General features: G+C 42.2%; 1 protein-coding gene across 4 annotated transcripts in view; it reads right to left on the reverse strand.

The window, feature by feature from the left end:
- usp47 (ubiquitin specific peptidase 47) overlaps positions 1-21860 on the reverse strand; it is a 217606-nt gene that overhangs the window by 156686 nt on the left and 39060 nt on the right. For 2 of the 4 annotated variants that reach the window (XM_073049940.1, XM_073049939.1), the window contains exon 2: positions 3776-3835. The exons of 1 other annotated variant lie outside the window; for it this stretch is intronic. In XM_073049940.1, coding sequence (XP_072906041.1) covers positions 3776-3835 — 60 coding nt within the window. Of the gene's footprint in view, positions 1-3775; positions 3836-17706; positions 18071-21860 lie in introns of those variants that run through there. One more of the 4 variants, XM_073049941.1, reaches the window with a different exon arrangement.

The following is a 21860-nucleotide window of genomic DNA, read 5'->3' on the forward strand; positions in this document are numbered from 1 at the left end:
CACGCACCTCTGCCCTCACCCCATCCCCCCGCCAGCCCACCAGGGATAGAGTCCCCCTGGTCCTCACCTATCACCCTACCAGCCTACAGATCCAACGTATAATCCTCCATAACTTCCGCCACCTCCTACGGGATCCCACCACCAGACACATCTTCCCCTCCCCCCCACTCTCGGCTTTCCGCAGGGACTCCTTTATCCATTCATCCCCCCCCATCCTTCCCCACCGACTTCCCTCCGGGCACTCATCCCTGCAAACGGAAAAAGTGCTACACCTGGCCCCACACTTCTTCCCTCACCACCATCCCAGGCCCCAGACAGTCCTTTCAGGTGAGGCACTACTTCACCTGCCAGCCAACTGGGGTGATATACTGTATCCGGTGCTCCCAAAGTGGCCATTTATACATTGGGGAGACCCGCCGCAGACTGGGAGACCGTTTCGCCAAACACCGGCGCTCAGTCCTCCAGCAGTGGCGGGATCTCCCTGTGGGCACACACTTCAATTCCACAGACCACTCCCACTCCGACATGTCTGTCCGTGGCCTGTCAAGATGAAGCCACACGCAGGTTGATGGAGCAATACCTTATCTCCCGCCTAGCACTTATACCTTATGTTCCCAGCATGAACATTCAACTCACAGACCTCCGTTGATACCCCTTACCCCATCCCTGTTTATAATTTTAGTCTGGTTCTCTTTCTCTCTCTTCCCCCCCCCACGATAATCTCCCCCAGCCCTACCTTTCTTTCTCTTTTATTTCCCATAATTCTCCACCTTCCCCCAGCCCATTTCCCTTCAACCTATCACTTCCCAGCTCTCTACTTCATCCCTCCCCCCACTTCTTATCCCCACTCGACCATCCTATGTTACTTCACTCCTGATGAAGGGTTTCGGCCCGAAACGTCATCACTAACTCCTCCCATAGATGCTGTCTGGCCTGCTGAGTTCTGCCAGCATTTTTTGTTTTTATTTATTTCCAGCATCTGCAGATTCACTCGTGTTGCCATGGAGTATTTTGTGTAGTTCTGGTCACCTAGCTATTGGAAGAATGCCATTAAGTCACAAAGGACTACAGCACAGAACCAGGTCCTTCAGCCCATCTAATCCGTGCTGAACTGTTATTCTGCCTAGCCTCCTCAACCTGCACCTGGACCATATCCCTCCATACCCATCCCATGCATGTACTTATTCAAACTTTTCTTCACATTGAAATCAAACCCACACCCACTACCTTCTCTGGCAGCTTGTTCAATATTTGTACTACCCTCCAAATGAAGAATTTTATTTTATGTAGCACAAACAGTTCAAAGATCTGTCAATGGCCCCAGAATGGCAGGGGATTTTTACCTGTGGTGTGTAGGGGACCATGTTATAGAGGTATATCATGATGGGCAAAAATAAGGTGACAAAGTCTTTTCCCCCCAGTAAAGGGAATCTCAAAACTGAGGGGATAGGTTTAAAGTAGTGGTCGCCAACCCGTCGATCTTTGAGACTTTCCCAGTAGATCCCCCAAAAAAATGAAAAAAAAATACACAAATAATGTTGAGAAATTGTTTCCAGGTTGCGGGGGTTTTAGTTCCGTTCTTTCTGCCCAGTGCGCATGCGCATAGCTCAGTGTACTTCAGTGGTCCAATGAATCAGCCCATTGACTCATTGAGTCAGCTGCACCTTTCCTCATTCCCTGTCACGCCCACAGTTGAACTTGACAGCACACAAGGTCATCAGTCGCCTAAACGTAGCGATACCCTTGCGCAGCCGGTGAGAACCCCCAATGCTACTGGCCCGGAGCGCGGCTGACGGGAAGTGCCAATACTACTGGCCCGGAGTGCAGCCGGTGGGAACCGCCGATGCTACTGGCCTGGAGTACAGCTGACGAGAAGTGCCGTTGGTACTGGCCTGGAGTGCGGACAGATGGGCACCGCCTCTAAACCTGTTTAGCACACCAAACGTTTGTGGGGAACCCGATGCTAAAATATTCACAGACGACCTAATTCGGGCTCAAGGTTTCATAAGTAGCAGAGCAGCTACCTTGCTGCGATCTGCTGAAACAAACTTTTGTCAGCTGATGGATCCTACAAGGGGGGCGGGCGCGGGCCTGTCACTCTCCTCACTCGGTCGGTCGCTCTCTCTGGACTGCAACCGCTGCGGCCCCGGTACGGGGACCTCTGGCCCTGACCTTGTCCTCTCACCCCACCCACGACCAGCCGCACCTGACCAGGGCGTCTGGTGGTGGGTGGGCAGAGGCTGGAGTTCAGGCCGGGAGGCTGTCTAATGAGGCAATGAAGCCCTCAAAACTGCTTCGGTACCTTGAGTCCAAGCACCCTGCACTTAAAGACGAACCCGCTGAGTTTTTTCAGCAGAGGAAACATGAGCAGCGCGGGACAGCAGCTAAGTGCCGAGAGCTGTGAAAACTAAATTGCAGAATTGACTGGACATAAGGAACCTGCTTCGAATATCACTGTATTCCCGTTGTGTTTAACACCCCCCCCGCGCCGCCAGCCAGTCCACAAGAATATTATCAATATTGAACCAGTCCGTGGTGCAAAAAAACAGTGGGTACCCCTGGTGTTTATGCATTATTTCTACTTTCGGGTTGTGGGGTTTTACTTCCGGTCTTTTCTGCCCCAGTGCACATGCGTGTAACTAATCGATCTGGGGTCGATCTTGCCTTTCACTAAGGCCGAGGTAGGGGATCTTGGGTTTAAAAATGTTGGTGACCACTAGTTTAAAGTGAGATGGGGAGGTTTAAGGAGTACCTGAGAGACAATATTTTCCCACAGAAGGTGGTAAGTATATGGGACAAACTGTCAACGGAAGTTAAAAGTTTTAATTTTATTTATTTAGATACAGCATGGTAACATGCCCTTCCGGCATCCCGTCTTTGGACTGTGAAAGGAAACCAGAGCATCCGGAGGAAACCCACTCAGTCAATGGGAGAACGTACAAACTCCTTACAAACAATGGTGAGAATATTTTAAAAGTAGGTGCATTTTGAGAGCATTTTACAATGTTTAAAAAACACATGCATTTTAAGAACACAACAACCCAACACTACACTTTAAACTAAAAGATTTTTTTTTGCCCTAGATGAAGACAGATGAAAAGTAACAGAAGGTTCTCTGTTTCAAGCCTTGTGCGTGTTTCAAATGGCCTCATCACATTGTACAGAGTTTACACAAACAGTTAGCAATTGAATACCACTAAAAGGCACCACACAATAGCTTTAAAAATATAAAAAGCTGCAAAAGCTTCCTCAGAACATGCTATACAGGTTTAATTGTCATTCAACCATCCATGAAAATCCACGAATACTGCCAAATGTAACAGCGATCCCAGGGCCAAGGTGCAAAGCACAGTACCGACAGCACACAGCACATACAGTAGGTATATGATAGGTACACAAAAATAATAGCAATATACAGACATCGGCACTAGAAAGTCAGGAGAGCATATACTGAGAAAAGAATGCTGAGAGGTGAAGTAGTGGCTGGTGCTACTGTGCAGTCAGCCACCACTTACAGCAAGTTACACAAGAAAGGAGCAAAGGTGATCAATGGCCACTGGCAGGACAGGGATTCTCAGTTTCTAATTAACCAAAAATAAAGCTACATTATGGCAGTTAAAACAAACAACAGGAGAAATAAGCCAACTCCACTTGCTTTTTTTTTTGTTAGCACTGCCCAGGATTACTGGAACAAATGTGAAACCCCGGCCAGGCCATGTTATTGCCTCATTCACAGGCTGTTAATACTTTCCAGCCAATGCAACACTGATACTACCTGAGAGAATTTCTTCTTCATTTCCTCAAAGATACTTTGTCTGCAACTCCAAAACATCCCCTAAGATACACAAAAAGTAAAATTACATATTTTAAATCATACGAAAAGCAAAGATACATGCCAGGGGAAATACCAGAATACAAGAAACAATATGCCTAAGAGCAAGCAGAGACCACACTGTCAGATACACAGTGGACTCGGGTTAATTGGGCTATCGGTTAATCAGGGCAGCCGCTTATTTGGGATGTCTTAAAGAACAAAAACTAATTGAGAAAATATCTGGGATTCCCTTCATTTATGCGGGACATTATGCCACTTAATTGGGACAGGAGAATTGCTGAACAGTTTTTAAACTAGCATCAGACACCTATACTTGTGTACCTATTAGACGCTAAATTGCAGTCAGAGTGAACAGTTTTTAAAATAGCATCAGTTGCGTTGTGTTTGTATTAAAAAGCTGTGATTTTTGTCACTAATAGTGAGAAATAAGCAGTAAGATAATCACCGTACACTGTTTCAAGCATTCAGGTTTGGAGATGCAGGGAATGGCTGAGAGTCAAAATGGAATGATTGCACCACTTCATAAAGTTAGTAACTGCGAAGAACTTGAAGGAATCAACAATCATCTTCAATGTTACAACGAAAATAAAAAGTTGGCAGATGTAATCATCAAAAGCATTGTATCAAGGCAGTCCATTATCCACACTAATTGTCTGCACTGATTTTGTTCATTTACTGTCAATCAAAAGAACACGATAGCTTACACTGGATAAATTCCTCTGTCAACAGCTATTAGATCTAATGTAGTTTTATAATACTATAGCAGTAGCGCTATTGTTCTAATTGGTTCTGTATTTCATTTAAATACATAATTTGTTACTCAGTTAAACATCTATTTTTAAATACATTTTTAACTATTTCCATAAAACTTCAGCTAACTGGGACAGCCACTTAATTGGGCCAAAATGTACTGGTCCCAATTAACATGCATCCACAACAACAACCCTACTATCCTTTCCCTGTCTCATTGGAACGTATCTACACAGAACCCCACACAAATAACCCCTGAACATTTACCACATTTCTTCCGTATGTTTCCCTGAGAACACCTGCTTCCAAGTTCCTGTCTGATAGCTTCATATTCCTATCCCTCTCCAATGCTATGGTAAAGGAGATAGAATTGTGATCACTATCTCCAAAATGCTCTCCCACTGAGAGACGACACCTAACCAGGTTCATTTCCCAATACCAGATCAAGTATAGCCTCTCCTCCTGTAGGCTTATCTACATATTGTATAGTGATATAAGGCTGGGGTTAAACTGGTGAGTTACAGTGGGGTTCATTGTGCCAGAAGGGCCTGTTCTGTGCTGTACCTCTAAATAAATAAGAATTTTTACCAACATTGAAAACTCAGTTTATTCTTACTATCTGAAAGTGGCTTTGGAAAATAAGGTACAAGGGTTGACATGGTATGCTTTCAGAAAGCAACAGTTTCAGTACTAGTCAGCCACAGAGACAACCTGACCCTGGCAGGAGCATGGAAGGACAGCAAAGCTACCAGCAGGAATACAGAGAAATAAAAGAACAAAGGTACATGAGGACATGAATAAGCAGCAGCTATTTAATTATTAGCATGGCTACAAACTTTATATTATGACCTAACGAGAGGTTAGATCCAAGTCCCTTTCAAGATTGTTTAATTCTAAAATCTATATGGTTTAATGTCATTTCCTGTAAAGGAAGGGTAAAGGAGAGTCTAATAATGTTACTCCAGATCCTACACAGCACAAAAAAAAGCACAAGAACACAATAAATATAAAAAAATAGCTTGTACACATTGATTATATGTACATAAAGTGACGCCAGGCACAGGAGTGGCTGTACATAAAGTAACTAACTTGAATTAATAAAGTAGTGGTGAAGGTGTTGATGACCCTTACTGCTTGGGAAAAGTAACTGTTTTTGAGTCTGGCAGTCCTGGTGGGGATGCTCTATAGCCTTCACCCTAATGGGAGTGAGGCAAACAGTCCATGAGCAGGATATGTGGAATCCTTCATGGTATTACAGACAGACATACTTTATCGATCCCGAGGGAAATTGGGTTTCGTTACAGTCGCACCAACCAAGAATAGTGTAGAAATATAGCAATATAAAACCATAAATAATTAAATAATAGTAAGTAAGTAATGCCAAGAAGAAATTAGTCCAGGACCAGCCTATTGGCTCAGGGCGTCTGACACTCCGAGGGAGGAGTTGTAAAGTTTGATGGCCACAGTCAGGAATGACTTCCTATGACGCTCAGTGTTGCATCTCGGTGGAATGAGTCTCTGGCTGAATGAACTCCTGTGCCTAACCAGTACATTATGGAGTGGATGGGAGACATTGTCCAAGATGGCATGCAACTTGGACAGCATCCTCTTTTCAGACACCACTGTCAGAGAGTCCAGTTCCACCCCCACAACATCACTGGCCTTGCGAATGAGTTTGTTGATTCTGTTGGTGACCATTTTCCTTTTCCTTTCTGAATGCATGTCCTTGAAGGTGCTGGTGATGGCTCAGAGTGAAAAACCCTTAACAGAAAACTTACAGGCAACAATTCTGTCAGTAGGTTCAGGAGGGATGGGACAGAATTTTGGCCAAGGAATCATGAGATGGGTTGAACTTTAACCTGTACGGGTGACACTTTAAAGGTAGATACTTATGTTCTGCTGCTGCACTTGTTAAGCCATGCTTACGGTACATTAAAAAGAATCCCACCAAGAAGAACTATGAAGAAATATTCAATACAAGTTGCTCTTTTTCTCACTTCCATCTCTATCTCTATCTATATATACACATATAAAAACACAGACCGGACTTACTCAGTTAGGAGTGACCATGAAACACAGTATTGGTGCAGTGAAAGGTAAGAGTTGCAGTACAATGCTCAAGAACTTTAAGTGGCACAAGACGATGAAGGGACACTTACTCCCATAGATAGTTTAGTCGATTGGTTTATCCAAACTCCAAGTTGCCTGACATGCAGCATTACACTGCAGGTCTGAAAAGAGCAAGTTACCCCAATCAAATCTCCATTCTCAAAATTACACCACATGATAACTAATATTTCAGAGATTTGAAATAATGTAAAAGTACAGATCATTAACATTCTCCTACTAATACTTCCCATAAACAAAGTTCTACAAGTGGTGTTTGCTGATTATAGGGATGTGGAGTAGGAGACATGCGAGAGCTACTGGGGAATTACTTGGTCCAAATTTGGCTATTCTCTTGCCTGCAAAAGAAGAAGCAATTACCACTGATACTTATTGTGTCTTGATTTGAGCCGCTGGACAAACACTGCTTTATCCTTGCAACACACACCTTGTAGATGCAATAAATTAGGTCAGCGATAAGCAGCTTGGAGTGTATATATTTATCAAGGTGAACTAGAAAATTAATCACACTGGATCAGAGTATATTTACTGTACCTTAATAAAATTATTTCTTTATTTTTTTATTTATTTAGAAATGTAGCATTGAATAGGCCCTACCAGTCACAGAAGCCACATCGCTCAGTAACCCACCTATTTAATCCTAGCCTAATCATGGGACAATTTACAATGACCAATTCACCTACTAATTGTTGCATCTTTAGACTGCTGGACGAAACAAGAGCACACTCACAGGGAGAACCTCTCAACTAGTTACAGACAGCGGTTGGAATTGACACCGGGTCACTGGCGCTGTAAAGCGTTATGCTAACCATTTTTATTTGCCAATCCCAAAAGACAAGTTGAATAGCCAGTTGAACATATTGTCCACATCATTTATACATAGAGTTACCAGCAATGCACAACGATATTAAACCTGAATCTTACTATATGACTTTAGAACTCATGCCAGTACAGGGCTAGCTTGCTGATGCCAGATTCAAACTTTCAGGGAAATTTAACCTTTGCTCAGTAACAAAGACTATTTTTATCTCACACAGATGACTTTGCATGCGGTCATATCATTTCCTTTTCTTTAATCCAATCATTTAATTTGTCTAGAGTTTCTAAACGTCATGAAGCGTTTTCACTCATTAAGCGGAAAAACTCCTGTAATCAGTCTGTACCTCACTGGAAAGGCTCTCCTCCGAGTAATTACTACAAATGTACACCAGGGAACCCAGATCACACATTCAGTAATTATGTGCCATTCCCAGTAATTACCAAGTGCTGTTATCCAGGTGAACACTCTAACTTTAATTCTGAATTGTTTCATCATCTTAAAAGTGTTCCAATTATACTGATATTTCTGCATTAGGGTCTTACAGGAGTAGTAGAACTTAGTAAAAGGATTTCAATTCCAAAGCTATCCTGGATTCACTCTCAAGTTCACAAAGTAATCAAAAACACATGAAATACTCTAAACAATTTCATCTAACCTCCCTAATCCAAAGGGAAACTTGGTTATCAGTATGAGCTTTGTCATTCAAGTTCAGTTTAATTATCATTCAACATTATATGAACATAGCCAAATGAAAAAGCATTCCTCTGGAGTCAAGCAGCAACACACATTATCAGCAGTACATAGCACATAGTTACAATTTCAGAAAAACATACAGTCACACAAAAAATAAGAATAATATAGCCCAAATACATCAATGGCATGCCTGTAGTCATGGTCAAGCTTGTTCTTCCACCGAGCAAACAATGGAGAGCAGCACAGCCGAGAGGGGCCAACCTCCAACCCTGAACAGATTGCAGCTCGCTCTACAGAGGCTCTCCCACACCACCTCTCAGCATCTCCTATCTAGGATGGCTACAAAAGGCAAGCCCGCAGCTTCAGCCTAGACCTTGCCACAACCGAGGCAATGCAGCTACCCCACTGTCCATCACTCCATGGAACCAGTGAACTGGACTTGCAGTATTCAGGTAAAACATCCATTTTAAATTAGTTCTTTTTTCTTTGACTAAAATCTAAAGAATTTCAGAAAAGATCTCTTCCATTCCAGGTGGTCATCATACATTGGTTTTGAAGGGATCCTCTCCTCTTGCATCATTTGAAACTCTATTAGAGTTAGAAGCCAAAATTTAACAGGTTCACATGTACCTCAGCCAGCTTTATACAGAATTGTGCAAATACAGTGGATTCTGGTTAATTGGGCCATCAGTTAATCCAGGCAGCCTCTTATACGGGACAAATCTTAAAGAAGAAAAACAATTGAGAAAAGGCTGGGATTCACTTTGCTTAAGAGTGCCTAAGACATTACCATAGTACTGTGGTAATTTTATATATTGCATTGTACTGCTGCCACAAAAAAAATCAAGACATATGTGAGTGATGATAAACCTGATTCTGGTATGGGTATCTTGTGGACTGTGAGAGGGAAATCATGGTTGGGGAAAGGGGAAGGGAGAGGGGAATCATGGTTGGGGAAAGGGGAAGGGAGAGGGGAATCATGGTTTGGGAAAGGGGAAGGGAGAGGAGAGGGAGTGGCAAGCACAAGAGAGACACTCTGTAATGTAACTCTCATTGATTTTTCCCAATCCATCTAAGCTTTCTGTATCTCTCTCACAAAGATGTGAAGGTTTTGAAGACCTAAATGTCAGTGAGTCTCAGGCAGGAACTGGAGGCCTGATGTCCGAGTTAAGGGGTCAAGGATTAGAGCCCCGGAGGCAGCCTGTCCTGGGATGGATTGATTGATTGAGAGTGAGTGAGAGAGTGAGAGAGAGAGAGAAAGGGGCTTGTTTTGCTCGTCTTCTTGGTGTTGTTGCTTGTGTTGTACTGCTGAACGTTGCTATGTTGGCACCGGAATGTGTGGCACCACTTGTGGGCTGCCCCAGCATATCCTTAGGAGCGCATGTTGTTAATACAAATGATGTGTTTCAATGTACATGAAATAAAGCTGAATCTAATCCATTCCACCAAAACATCCTCTTGTTCATCCTCAACCTAATCACCTCACCTTGAGTTGCCAAAAGGGAAGCGATTAAATTTATGATCAGGAAATTTCAGATTTGTGAATTATGTGTTCACCACTGTAGCTTAATCAAATGTGACCCACCAAAAATTATAATTAATCCCTTGAACTATAGTAAAGCTCTGATAGTTATCAAGCAGCTGCTTTAATTGTTAAAGCAAAGCTTCACTTTGAATTGATTCAACTTGGTTACATTCACTTAAGCAGGGAACCCACTGCTAATACTGAGTTCATAGCACCTTTAACACAACATAAATGCCTTGAAAAAAAAACTATTTTTCAAAACACATCAAACAGAAATTGATGATGAACCCTACAAGATATTGGAAGCATATGTGCTAAAAAATAACACAGTTGTGAAAGGAGGAGTGTTGGGCATGGGGCTAGCAAACCCAGAGATACAGAAATGCCAAAAGATGCTCCAATGACCTTATCATTGGAAGAGGAAAGGCTCTTCACCTACAAGACGCATCAGGCCATGGGGTGAAAGCAGAAGCCACAGAGCCGATCAATCTTCCATTGGCCCACGTCAGAGGACTCTGGCGAGGTGCTGTCAACAGGCCGATGTCCTAGTAGGGGTGATGGGCTTAAGAGGTAGTGTGCTAAAAATAATGAAGTATTATACTGAAAAATTCCAGCTTTGCTTTGAGCTTTAATACACTGAGAATCTGTAGTATTATCAGCTTAGGTATATTTTTAAACAAAGAGATATGGGTTGTGCATCGCTGAAGTAGACACCACGTAACACCTGTTTTCTGGCAAGAATTCTCAACTCCTGGACAAAAGCACACTGTGCTGCAGAAACATAATTAACATTCTGCGGGTAGCACCGTTGGCCCAACCATCTTCGGCTACCTCAGTGCCGAGCTTCCTTCAGTCACAAGGTCAGATGCAGGGATGGTCACTGATGACTACACAATGTTCAGCACCATTTGTAACTCCTCAGATAATGAAGATATAAAGATAAGCTTTGTCACATGTACATCAAAGCATAGTGGAATGGGTCACTTCTGTCAACAACCAGTGCAGTCCAAGGGTGCGCTCGGGCAACATAGCTGATGGCGGTGCATATGTTGTTCATGATGGCCTCCCGCAGTATGTTGGTCCTTCAAGATGATCCTCAAAATCCTTCTTGGTAAATTTGGCACAGTACAGTAACTCACCGAGACTCCTCAGACAGCATCTTCCAAACCCACCACCTCTACCAGCCACAGCAGCCACAGGACACACTGCAGTAACTCATTGAGACACCTCAGACAGACCTTCCAAACACACCACCTTTACCAGCTGGAAGGACAAGAGCAGCAAAAACATGAGGCACACCACCTCCAAGCCACATATCATCCTCCGATAAAGTACATTGTCATCCCTTCAGATTTTTGCTGGTTAAAAGCAGGAGAAATATTAACGGAAGAGATTCTGTTGACACTGGCAATCCAGAACAACACACATAAAATGCTGGAGGAAGCATCTCTGGAGAGGAGATCCTTCATCTGGACATCGAAAAATGCTTTCCCACTGATAAATTTTTGTGCAAATAATAAACAAAGGACATAAAATTGTGCTTAATTTTCAGAATAGAACATTTACCTTTACTGACCCAATTCCTTTGGGCAAGGGATGCACCATCAGTGACCTGACGGTGATAAAAACCATGAGAGTGTGGATGAAAAAACAAAAAGCTGTCGAACAAATTAAAGGGAAACCTGAATCAAGGTGCAAATACTGCAGTTAATGTTGTGATTATGAGCAAAACCACCCGCTGCATTTCAGAGTATTCACAGTCTGCTACACGATAAAATCTACTCTCAACTACCAAAACTTTTGAAAATGTCAAAACAAAAAAGCATGAGGAAGACCAGCTGTACACTGGTAATCGCACAGAACTGTAGATGCACCCCTGGCAAAGAGACTTACAGGACAGTCTGCAGAAAGAACTCCATCGCATACATCAATTTTATAGCAAGGAGTTTACTATTAACAACTAACCAAATGTCCTCATCCAGGCATCGGCCACAGAAAGGTCGAGCAGTTTCAAGTTCCTGGGTGTCAACATCTCTGAAGATCTATCCTGGGCCCAACATATTAGTGCAACGCACCATAGCAGCTATATTTTATTTGGAGTTTGAGGAGACTCATTACGTTCGCAAAGACTCTTTCAAATTTCTACCGATGTACTGCGGAAAGCATTGTAATTGGTTGCATCACCATCTGGTATGAAGGGACCACTGCACAGGATTCAGAAAAGGCTGAATAAAATTGTAAACTCAGCCAGCTCTATCATAGGCACTACCCTCCCCAGCATCATCTTCAAAAGGCGATGCCTCAAAAATGCAGCTTCATTAAGGACCCCATCATCCAGGACATGCCCTCTTTTCAGTGCTATCATTAAGGAGGTGGTACAGGAGCCGGAAAATACACACTCAACATTTTAGGAACATAGGAACATAGAAACATAGAAAACCAACAGTACAATACAGGCCCTTCAGCCCACAAAGTTGTGCTGAACACATCACTAACTTAGAAATTACGAGGCTTACCTATAGCCCTCTATTTTACTAAGCTCCATGTACCTATCTAAAAGCCTTTTAAAATACCCTTTCATATCCACCTCCACCACCATTGCTGGCAGCCCATTCCACACACTCACCACTGAGTAAAAAAAAAACTTACCCCTGACATCTCCTCTGTACCTACCCTCCCAGCACCTTACCAAAATGAACCACTTCGCACCTATCTGGGTTGAACTCCATCTGTCACTTCTTAGCCCAATTTTACATACTATCAATGTCCCACTGTAACCTCTGACAGCCCTCCACACTATCCACAACACCTCCAACCTTTGTCATCAGCAAACTTACGAACTCATCCTTCCACTTCCTCATCCAGGTCATTTATAAAAATCATGAAGAGTAAGGATCCCAGAACAGATCCCTGAAGCACACCACTGGTTACCGACCTCCATACAAAATATGACCCGTCTACAACCACTCTTTGCCTTCTGTGGTCAAGCCAATTCTGGATCCATAAAGCAATGTCCCCTTGGATCCCATGCCTCCTTACTTTCTCAATAAGCCTTGCATGGGGTACCTTATAAAATGCCTTGCTGAAATCTATATACACTACTGCTCTTTCTTGATCAACGTGTTTATTCATATCCTCAAAAAATTCAATCAGGTTCGTAAGGCACAAACTGCCCTTGACAAAGCCACGCTGACTACTCCTACTCATATTATACCTCTCCAAATATTCATAAATCCTGCCTCTCAGGATCTTCTCCATCAACTTACCAACCACTGGTCTATAATTTCCTGGGCTATCTCTACTCCCTTTCTTGAAAAAAGGAACAACATCCGCAACCCTCCAATCCTCGGGAACCTCTCCCATACCCATTGATGATGCAAAGATCATCAGCAGAGGCTCAGCAATCTCCTCCCTCACCTCCCACAGTAGCCTGGGGTACATTTTGTCCGGTCCCAGTGACTTATCCAACTTGATGTTTTCCAAAAGCTCCAGCACATTCTCTTTCTTAATATCTACATGCTCAAGCTTTTTCAGTCTGCTGTAAATCATCACTACAATCACTAAGATCCTTTTCCATAGTGAATACTTAAGTAAAGTATTCATTAAGTACCTCTGCTATTTCTTCCGGTTCCATACACACTTTCCCACTGTCACATTTGATAGGTCTTTTTCTTTCATGTCTTATCCTCTTGCTCTTCACATCCTTGTAGAATTCCCTGGGGTTTTCCTTAATTCTGCCCGCCAAGGCCTTCTCATGGCCCCTTCTGGCTCTCCTAATTTCCTTCTTAAGCTCCTTCCTGGTAGCCTTATAATCTTCTAGATCTCTAACATTACCTAGCTCTCTGAACCTTTTGTAAGCTTTTCTTTTCTTCTTGACCAGAGTTATTACAGCCTTTGTACACCACGGTTTCTGTACCCTACCATAACTTCCCTGTCTCATTGGAACGTACTTATACAGAACTCTACACAAATATCCGCTGAATATTGGCCACATTTCTTCCATACTTTTCCCTGAGAACGTTTCCAATTTAAGCCTCCAATTTCCTGCCTGATAGCCTCATAGTTCCCCTTACTCCGATTAAACGCTTTTCCAACAGCTTATTCCCTTCCACCATCAGAATTCTGAATGGACAATAAACCCATGAACACTACCTCACTATTCTTTTTCTTTTTGCACTAATTTTTATATTTTTAATACAAGTCATATTGTAATTTATATATTTTATTATGTATTGCGCTCTACTGCTGTGACAAAACAAATTTCACCACATAATGCCAGTGATATTAAACCTTATTCTTGTTCAATGTGATGGTGTACATGGTGCTTATCCTGCTTATTACATTTTGACTGAGAATTTTACAGGAAGGATAACGTAATTGCCTGCAGTGCAAATATTTAACTCCTTTCCTTGAGCAATGCAGCATGTAAGGGTTACATTCAGTCCAAAACCTGAGGCTACCCCCACTCCCCCCAACCCAGATTAAATAACTAAAACTGACTAACTGACAAAGTGGAGAAGAGATTCACAAGGATGTTAATGGAACTGAATGCTTGAGTTAGACCTTAAAATATAGAAGCAGAATTAGGCCATTCAGCCCATTGAGTCTGATTATTATCCCAATCTCCAGCCTTCTCTCTGTAAACTTTGACACCTTGACTAATCAAAAACCTGTCAACCTCTACTTTAAATATATCCAATGACTTGGGCACCTATGAAAATAAATTTTACAGATTCAACACCCCCTGATTAAAGAAATTCCTCTTCATATCCATTCTGATTCGATGACCCTCTATTCTGAGTGTGCACCCTCTGGTCCTAGACTCCCCCAGTACTGGAAACATCTACTCCACATTCACTCTATCTAGGCCTTAGGTTTCAATGAGATTCTCTTCCCCACCCCCCTTATTCCAGAGAGTACAGGCCAGAGCCAAACACTTCTCATGTTAACCCTTTCATTTCTGGGATCATTCTTGTGCTCCTCTGGATCTCCTCCAATGCCAGCACATCTTTTCTTAGATTAGGAGCCCAAAATGCTCAAAAGTGCAGTCTGACAATGCTCTTATATTCTCGTCTTCTCAAAGAGAATGGAAACATCCCTTAATTTTATGCGTAACAATTCAAATATTGCCATGGGGCACCATGGTGGCATAGCAGCTAGGTGGTCAGTATTAGAAGGTTGAAGTTCAATTCTGGCTTCCTCTGTAAGCAAATTTATGTGTTTCTTCCCATGTGCATGTTAGTTTCCTCCGGGTGCTCCGGTTTCGTCCCATAGCCCAAGCAGGTGAATTGGTCATTGTAAACTGGCATGTGATTAGGCCAAGATTGAATAGGTGGGTTGCTGAGCGGCACAGCTCAAGGGGCCGGAAGGGTCTTATTCCACGCTGCATCCCTAAAGAAAAACTACTGTCTACAGAGCAATGCTGGAACAAGTGCAGAAAGTTGTTCCCCTCACCCATAACCACACAGACTGTTGACAATTAATATAATGTAATGTAGCAGTGGCGGTTTGAGATCGGAGTTTTCCTTCTCATAGATGAGCTGCCAATCACAACTGATGAGCCCCATCTGCCCGAAGTGACTGGTATTAAGGAGCCATCAGCCCAACTTTGCCCTTTCCCCTGTCAGAAGAAACTGTCCAACTGGGTTTGGTAGCTAAGCCACATGTGAGGACCAGGGGTTGCACTTGGTTGTCAGAGGCTATTTGAGACGCATGGCATTGATAGGTAGAGAGAGCTTATCACCACTACCACCCCCCACACCTTGGTTATGACATCCTTAAGGAACCATTCACCTCGTGCTGCCATAGAACACAGCATCCATCAAAGACCCCCATCATTGTTGCAAATTCTCTCTGGTTGGGTTTTCAAAGTGTTGTTTGCATAATCGCAGTTCAATCTTAGAACACAGAATTTAGAATTTAGTGAAACAGCAGGACCCACCCTTTACTGGAATTTGCAAACTCACTAGACAGGAGTGAAAGTAAAACTGCATTCTGAATGCACTACAGTTCACTGGAATACCAGTGTACTATTAACAATATTCCATGCAATGTTGAAGCAGGATCTTTGGAGAGGATACTTTAGAGCCATTTGATTATGTCACAAGGTACTGTTTCACATTAATCATGAATTGCAAACATCATCAGTACATTCCAATACAGGCCCTGCAGCCCACGATACTGTCCTGATCTTTTAATCTACTCCCATCAATCTAACCCTTCCCTCCAACATAACCCTCCATTTTTCTATCATCCATGTGCCTAACCAAGAGTCTTTTAAATGTCCCCAGTATGTCTGCCTCAATCACCACCCCTGGTAGTGCATTCCACACTGTAAAGAACTCTCTATCCCCACCACCCCCAACTTTCCACCCTGGAAAAATGTCTCTGGCAGTCCACTCTATTAATGCCCCATCAAAAAACTTCAACAAACTTCCGTAGATGCAGAATGGAGAGTATCCTAACTGGCTTCATCACAGCCTCGTAAGGGAACAGCAATGCCCAGGAATGGAAAGTAGTGAAGACAACCAAGTCCAGTCCATCAGAGGCAAAGCATACCCCACCTTTGAGCATATTCACATGGAGTGTTGCCTCAAAAAAGCAGCACCTATCATTACAGACCGCACCACCTCCCAATCCAGGCCATGCTCTCTTCTCACTACCACTATCGGGCAGGAGGTACAGCAGCTTTAGAACTCACACCACCAGATTCAACCATTAGGCTCCTGAAATGGCATGGATAACTTCTCTCACGTCAACACTGTACAGATTCTACAACCTACAGACTCACTTTCAAGGACTCATTACAACTTGTTCTCATTATTCTTCTTCATTTGCACAACTTGTTTTACACTTTTGTTGTTTGCCAATGTTTATGTAGTTTTTGTAAATAATTTTATTTTTGTAAATTATAGTAAAATTTTCTTGAAGTTATATTTGTTTATTTTCCTATAACTGCCTACAAGAAAATGAATCTCAAGGTAGCTCATGGTAACATATACATACTTTGATAATAAATTTATTTTGAACTCTTCATCCTTTTGACAGGCAGCTCAAAGACGGAAAAATAAGCCTGTAAATGCAGTAACCAAGTCAACAAATAGGAACACAAAAGGAAGTGATGCTGCCATTCAGAGGTGAACGGCATCTCACATTGCTTTATTTTAAATTTGCCTATCAAAAGTTGTGTAATTTTTAGTGAACCTACCAATTCCTTCAGTACTGATTTGGAAAGAGGGTTGAAGAATTTTGTAGAGAATGTTTCAGGAGCTTTCCTTCCACTTGAAGGACAGCACTACAGACGGAAGAATATGAAAGATTCTTTGGCAGTAACAGGTAGACAAAACTAGGTGACAGCAGCTCGTGGGCCTCATACCCCAGTAAGATAGGGCCATGCCTAGCCTAGCACGTGAAGTCAGCTCTGACAGACTAGGCAGATGAGATCAACAGTGAGATCCAAAGGCCAAGGCGGCAGTTCTGTTACTCTTTGTGGAGAGGGAAGAGTGTGATAAGAAGCTGAAGTAGTCATGGTCATCTACTGCAAGAAAGGAAAACCACAGTTTGTAAATTCTACTCGTACACTGGACCCAGACTTCTGAGGTCAAGAGAGTGGAACTGTCCAGTGCAATGGCTATTCTACTTTAAAAACTCTCCTGCACAGGTTTCATGTCATCATTGGATACAATGAACATTAATAGAATATAAAGAAAGTCCAAATGAGATCTGACAATATTCTCAAATAGTCTCAATTAACTATTCATAATCCTAGTCATATCTAATAGATGCTTGGATGCTTTGCAAGTCCAACTTAATCAGTCAGCAAGTTTCCATGTGGCCAGGACTGACCGTACCCAAAAAGAGGATAGTATTTATCTTTTTTTACCAACACAGGTCTGGAAAACAACTAGACCAATTCAGAAACTTGTACTTCAGTCGTGCCAAACCTCTCACACTTACCAGAGAATCCACTACACGTCCCTTCCTTCCTTTGACTTTGAACGACATCAAAACATCCCCAAAAATCTTGAACATCTGTAGTCCACAGAGTGAGACCCTGCTTGGATTCCCACACTGACAATTCCAGAGAAATTATGACCTCCAAGCCTGTTCTGCAGCCGAGGCCTGAATTACAGTTGAAGGTCACAAGACAGTCTCCACAGTTGGACGGCATCTGTAGCAGATTTCAGCAGCAATAGCAACGAGAAATGGTGGAGAGATAGCAACAACCATTATTTGGTTCAAACATTCCACAAAACCTAATTAGCGTCCATTTTCTTTCCAGCAGGATCGTTAAGGGAAGTGATACAAGGCACTAATAGGAAATTAAATAGAAAGTTGAAGCAGCTGCTGGGACTGGTTCACCTTAAGAAATGTAAATACACGGTACTTAACTTCCTTGTTTCAAACCCAATTGCTTTTCTGGCCACTTCCTGCCTCGCAAGCCAATCGAATTCTATTGTATTTGCATACCACCAATCAAATGGAAACCTCAGCTATTTCAGTATCAGCGTTTGCTCACTGCAGTTGAACTGTTATTTGTGAAACAAGGAAATAACCAGCAATTTTAGCTATGTAGAACACACAGTGATGCAAACACAGCTCAGTGATCGCACTCTAGTCCTAGAGTCTAGTCATAATGGATTGACACACCAGATATAATCAGAATTATCACTGATGTCATGAAATTTGTTTTACAGCAGTTCAGTCAGATCGGTGATCTCAGGTTGTCTGTTTGGCCAAGTCCCCATGACACTATTCCAAACAAAGTGATGCAGGTTTAAACTCGGAATTAGACCATTCAGCCACCCAACTACAGAATTAAGCCATTCAGCCCATCAAGTTTGTTTTGCCATTTCATCATGCCTGATGTGTTATCCCGCTTAACCCCATTCACCTGCATTCTCCCTATAACCTTTGATACCCTTACTAATTAAGACCAATCAACCTCCATTTTAAATCTACCCAAAGACTTGGTCCCCACAGCCGTCTGTGTCAATGAATTCCACAAATTCACCACCTTCAGGCTAAAGAAATTCCTTCTCCTCTTTGACCTAAAGGAACGTCCTTGTTTTCTAAGGCTATCCCCTCTGGTCCTAGACTCCCTCATTATAGGAAATATCCTCTCCAAATCCACTCTGTCTAGGCCTCATATTTGATAGGTCTCAATGAAATCCCCCCCTCATTCTTCCAAACTCCAACGAGTATAAGCCCAGAGCCATTACATACTGCTCATTCATTAAACATGTCATTCACAGGATCATTCTCATGAACCACCTCTGAATCGTCTCCAATGCCACTGGTTGGAAGAGAAACCAGAATCCATTTTCAGCACAAGCAAAAATTTAAAATCACCTCCCAAAAGGTTGAAGCTGCTTGAATAATTAGAATCGGTAAAGACTTCAAAATCAGATTTATCATTACTGACTTATACATGAAATCACTGGATTTGCAGAAGAGAGCAAAGATATAAAATTATTTTACTAAAATAAATAGTGCAAATAAAGGAGAATCAGGAGATAGTACCGAAAGGTTCATGGACCATTCAGAGATCGAATGGCGGAGGGGAAAAGCTGCTCCTGAATCATTAAGTGTGTGTCTTCAGACTCCTGCACTTCCTCCCAGCTGTATTCATGAGAAAAGGCCATGGCCTGAATCCTATGCTACATAAACTCATGTCAGGTTTAGACATCAAGGAAAATGATTCATGGAAATGACTTACAAATGAACCACGGTCTAACCAAATGGCACAAACTAACATGAGGCAGCAATGTTTAACACAAGAGATTCCTCAGACGCTGAAAATCCAGAGCAACACACAAAATGTTGGAGGAACTCAACAGGTCAGGCAGCATCTGTGGAGAGGAATAAATAGTAGATGTTTCAGGCTGACACCCTTCATCAGGATCTAGAACCTAAACATCAACTGTTTATTCCTCTTCATAGTCGCTGCCTAACTTGCTGAGGTCCAATACTTAAACACTCATTCAGCATTTCCAAAGTACAAAGGCAGTGTGGCCCACAAGATCATCCTGTGTATGAAAAGTGGATGATGCATTTGTCGGTATGAAAGTAACTACACTGTTAATATTTAATTGACTACAACATGTTTTATACAAGCTGTTTCTTTTTCCTGTTTATTCCAAATCCAAATACAGGTGTGGGTTTAAACACTTCTGCTACTACTGGTGCTACATTACTGGTATATTTGTGAGCACTCTATGTGTCCAATTCTTGCTACACACACAATTATCCAGCATTAAGTCTGACACTTCCCTGGAACACAATGGAAATTAAACAGGAGCCAACTTCCAATGGTCACATTAACAATTTAATGTTTCCATGAGGAGATCATTGCTAATCAGCTGACCAGAGAGCACCGACCTTCATCCTGACAAGGTCACACAGTAGAAAACAGAAGTGTGTCCTAAACATTTGTTTGTAAACATCCTTGTAAATTTTCTCTGCACTCTGTCTTATTCATACCTTTCCTGTAGGTAGATGTGTAGGTGACTAGATACGCAAACTATACCCCAAATTTGATTATAGTCCACGCGTGGGTTGTCTTATGCAACTTCAAAATAACAATGATTTCTGAAGGCTAATATGCCAAAAGCTCTCTTAATGAGTCTCTACATGTGACATCACTTTCAAGGAATTATGGATCTTGTATTCCCAGATCCCTTTATGTTCCAGCACACTCCTCGGTGCCCTTACCAAGAGATGTGGATAGGGAAGAGTCTTTTTCCAGGATGGAAATGTCAAATATGAGGACACAGCTGTAAGATAAGGTGGGGCATCAGGGTTGAGGGCAGAGTGTTGTTAGGGAGAGAGTGGAATTTAAAGCAGTTTGGGAGGCGAAGTTTTTTTAATTAGTACTCTAAGTACTAATAAAATGTGGTGGAGTTCCAAACAATAGTAATGTTAAAGAGGCATTTAGACAGGCACAAGAAGAGGTGGAACATTCAGTATCCTGAAAGACCCTGTTCCTGTGCTGTTCTATATTCTAAATGCCTTCATATGCAGCCACTTCTGATCTGCCTAAAAGAGTAGTCATGCAAGATTCAATGGGAGCTTTCAAAAGGGGAACTGACTACTCTTCCAAAGGGCACAGGCACACCACATTCTCTGTCCATTATGTGCCACTAGATAAGACGATTGCCTTGAGCTTTCAACCTCACATTCAAAATACAAATGGGTTAGTCAATTCAAGATCAAGTTTATTGTTATCTGGCTATACACACAGACAACCAAACAAAACCACGGTCCACTTCACACCCACAAAAGATACACACACACAACACATAAACCAATATATTACCTTAAATAGGGCAATAAAATACAATTCCAATGCTGTAGTGTGGAACAAAGATAAACAAATTGTGGGCATACTCAGCTGGCACTGGAAGAATGTGACATTTGCAGACTGCCCCCAGCACATTCTTGGACTGTGTTGATCACAGACACAAACAACACATTTCACTGTATCTTTTGATATACATATGCCAAATAAAGCTAATCTTTATCTTTATTTTACCCTATGAAAGAGAATGACATTCCACAGTAACATTCACAGTTTCAGATACTTCAAAGTCCTTCACAGTTGATGAACTACTTCTGAATTATCATCACTATTGAAATAAAAATACAAAATGCTGGAAATACTCAGCCTCTGTGGAAGGACAGATTTAATGTTTCAGGTCTGCAATTCTGCATCAGAATAGGGAGAGAAATTACTTTAGTTTTAGATAACATTAATTCGACAACCTTGCCTAGACCCAATAAGCTATCATCCTCTTGCTTACAAGACAGTAAGACAGAGGAATATAATTAGGCTCATCGAGATTGCTCCAACATTCTATCATGGCTGATTTATTATCCTTCTCAACCCCGTTCTCCTGCCTTCTCCCCATAACTTTTGACACAATGACTAATCAAAAACCCATCAATCTCCATTTTCAATCTACTCAATGACTTTGCCTCCACATCCGTCTGTAACAATGAATTCCAGATTCATGACTCTCTGGTTACAGAAATTCTTCATCTCTGTTCTAATTGGCATTCTTCTATTCAGAGGCTGTGCTCTCTGGTCCTAGACTTCCCCACTATAGGGA

This window comes from Hemitrygon akajei, chromosome 6 (assembly GCF_048418815.1).
Source record: "Hemitrygon akajei chromosome 6, sHemAka1.3, whole genome shotgun sequence".
Classification (NCBI taxonomy): domain Eukaryota; kingdom Metazoa; phylum Chordata; class Chondrichthyes; order Myliobatiformes; family Dasyatidae; genus Hemitrygon; species Hemitrygon akajei.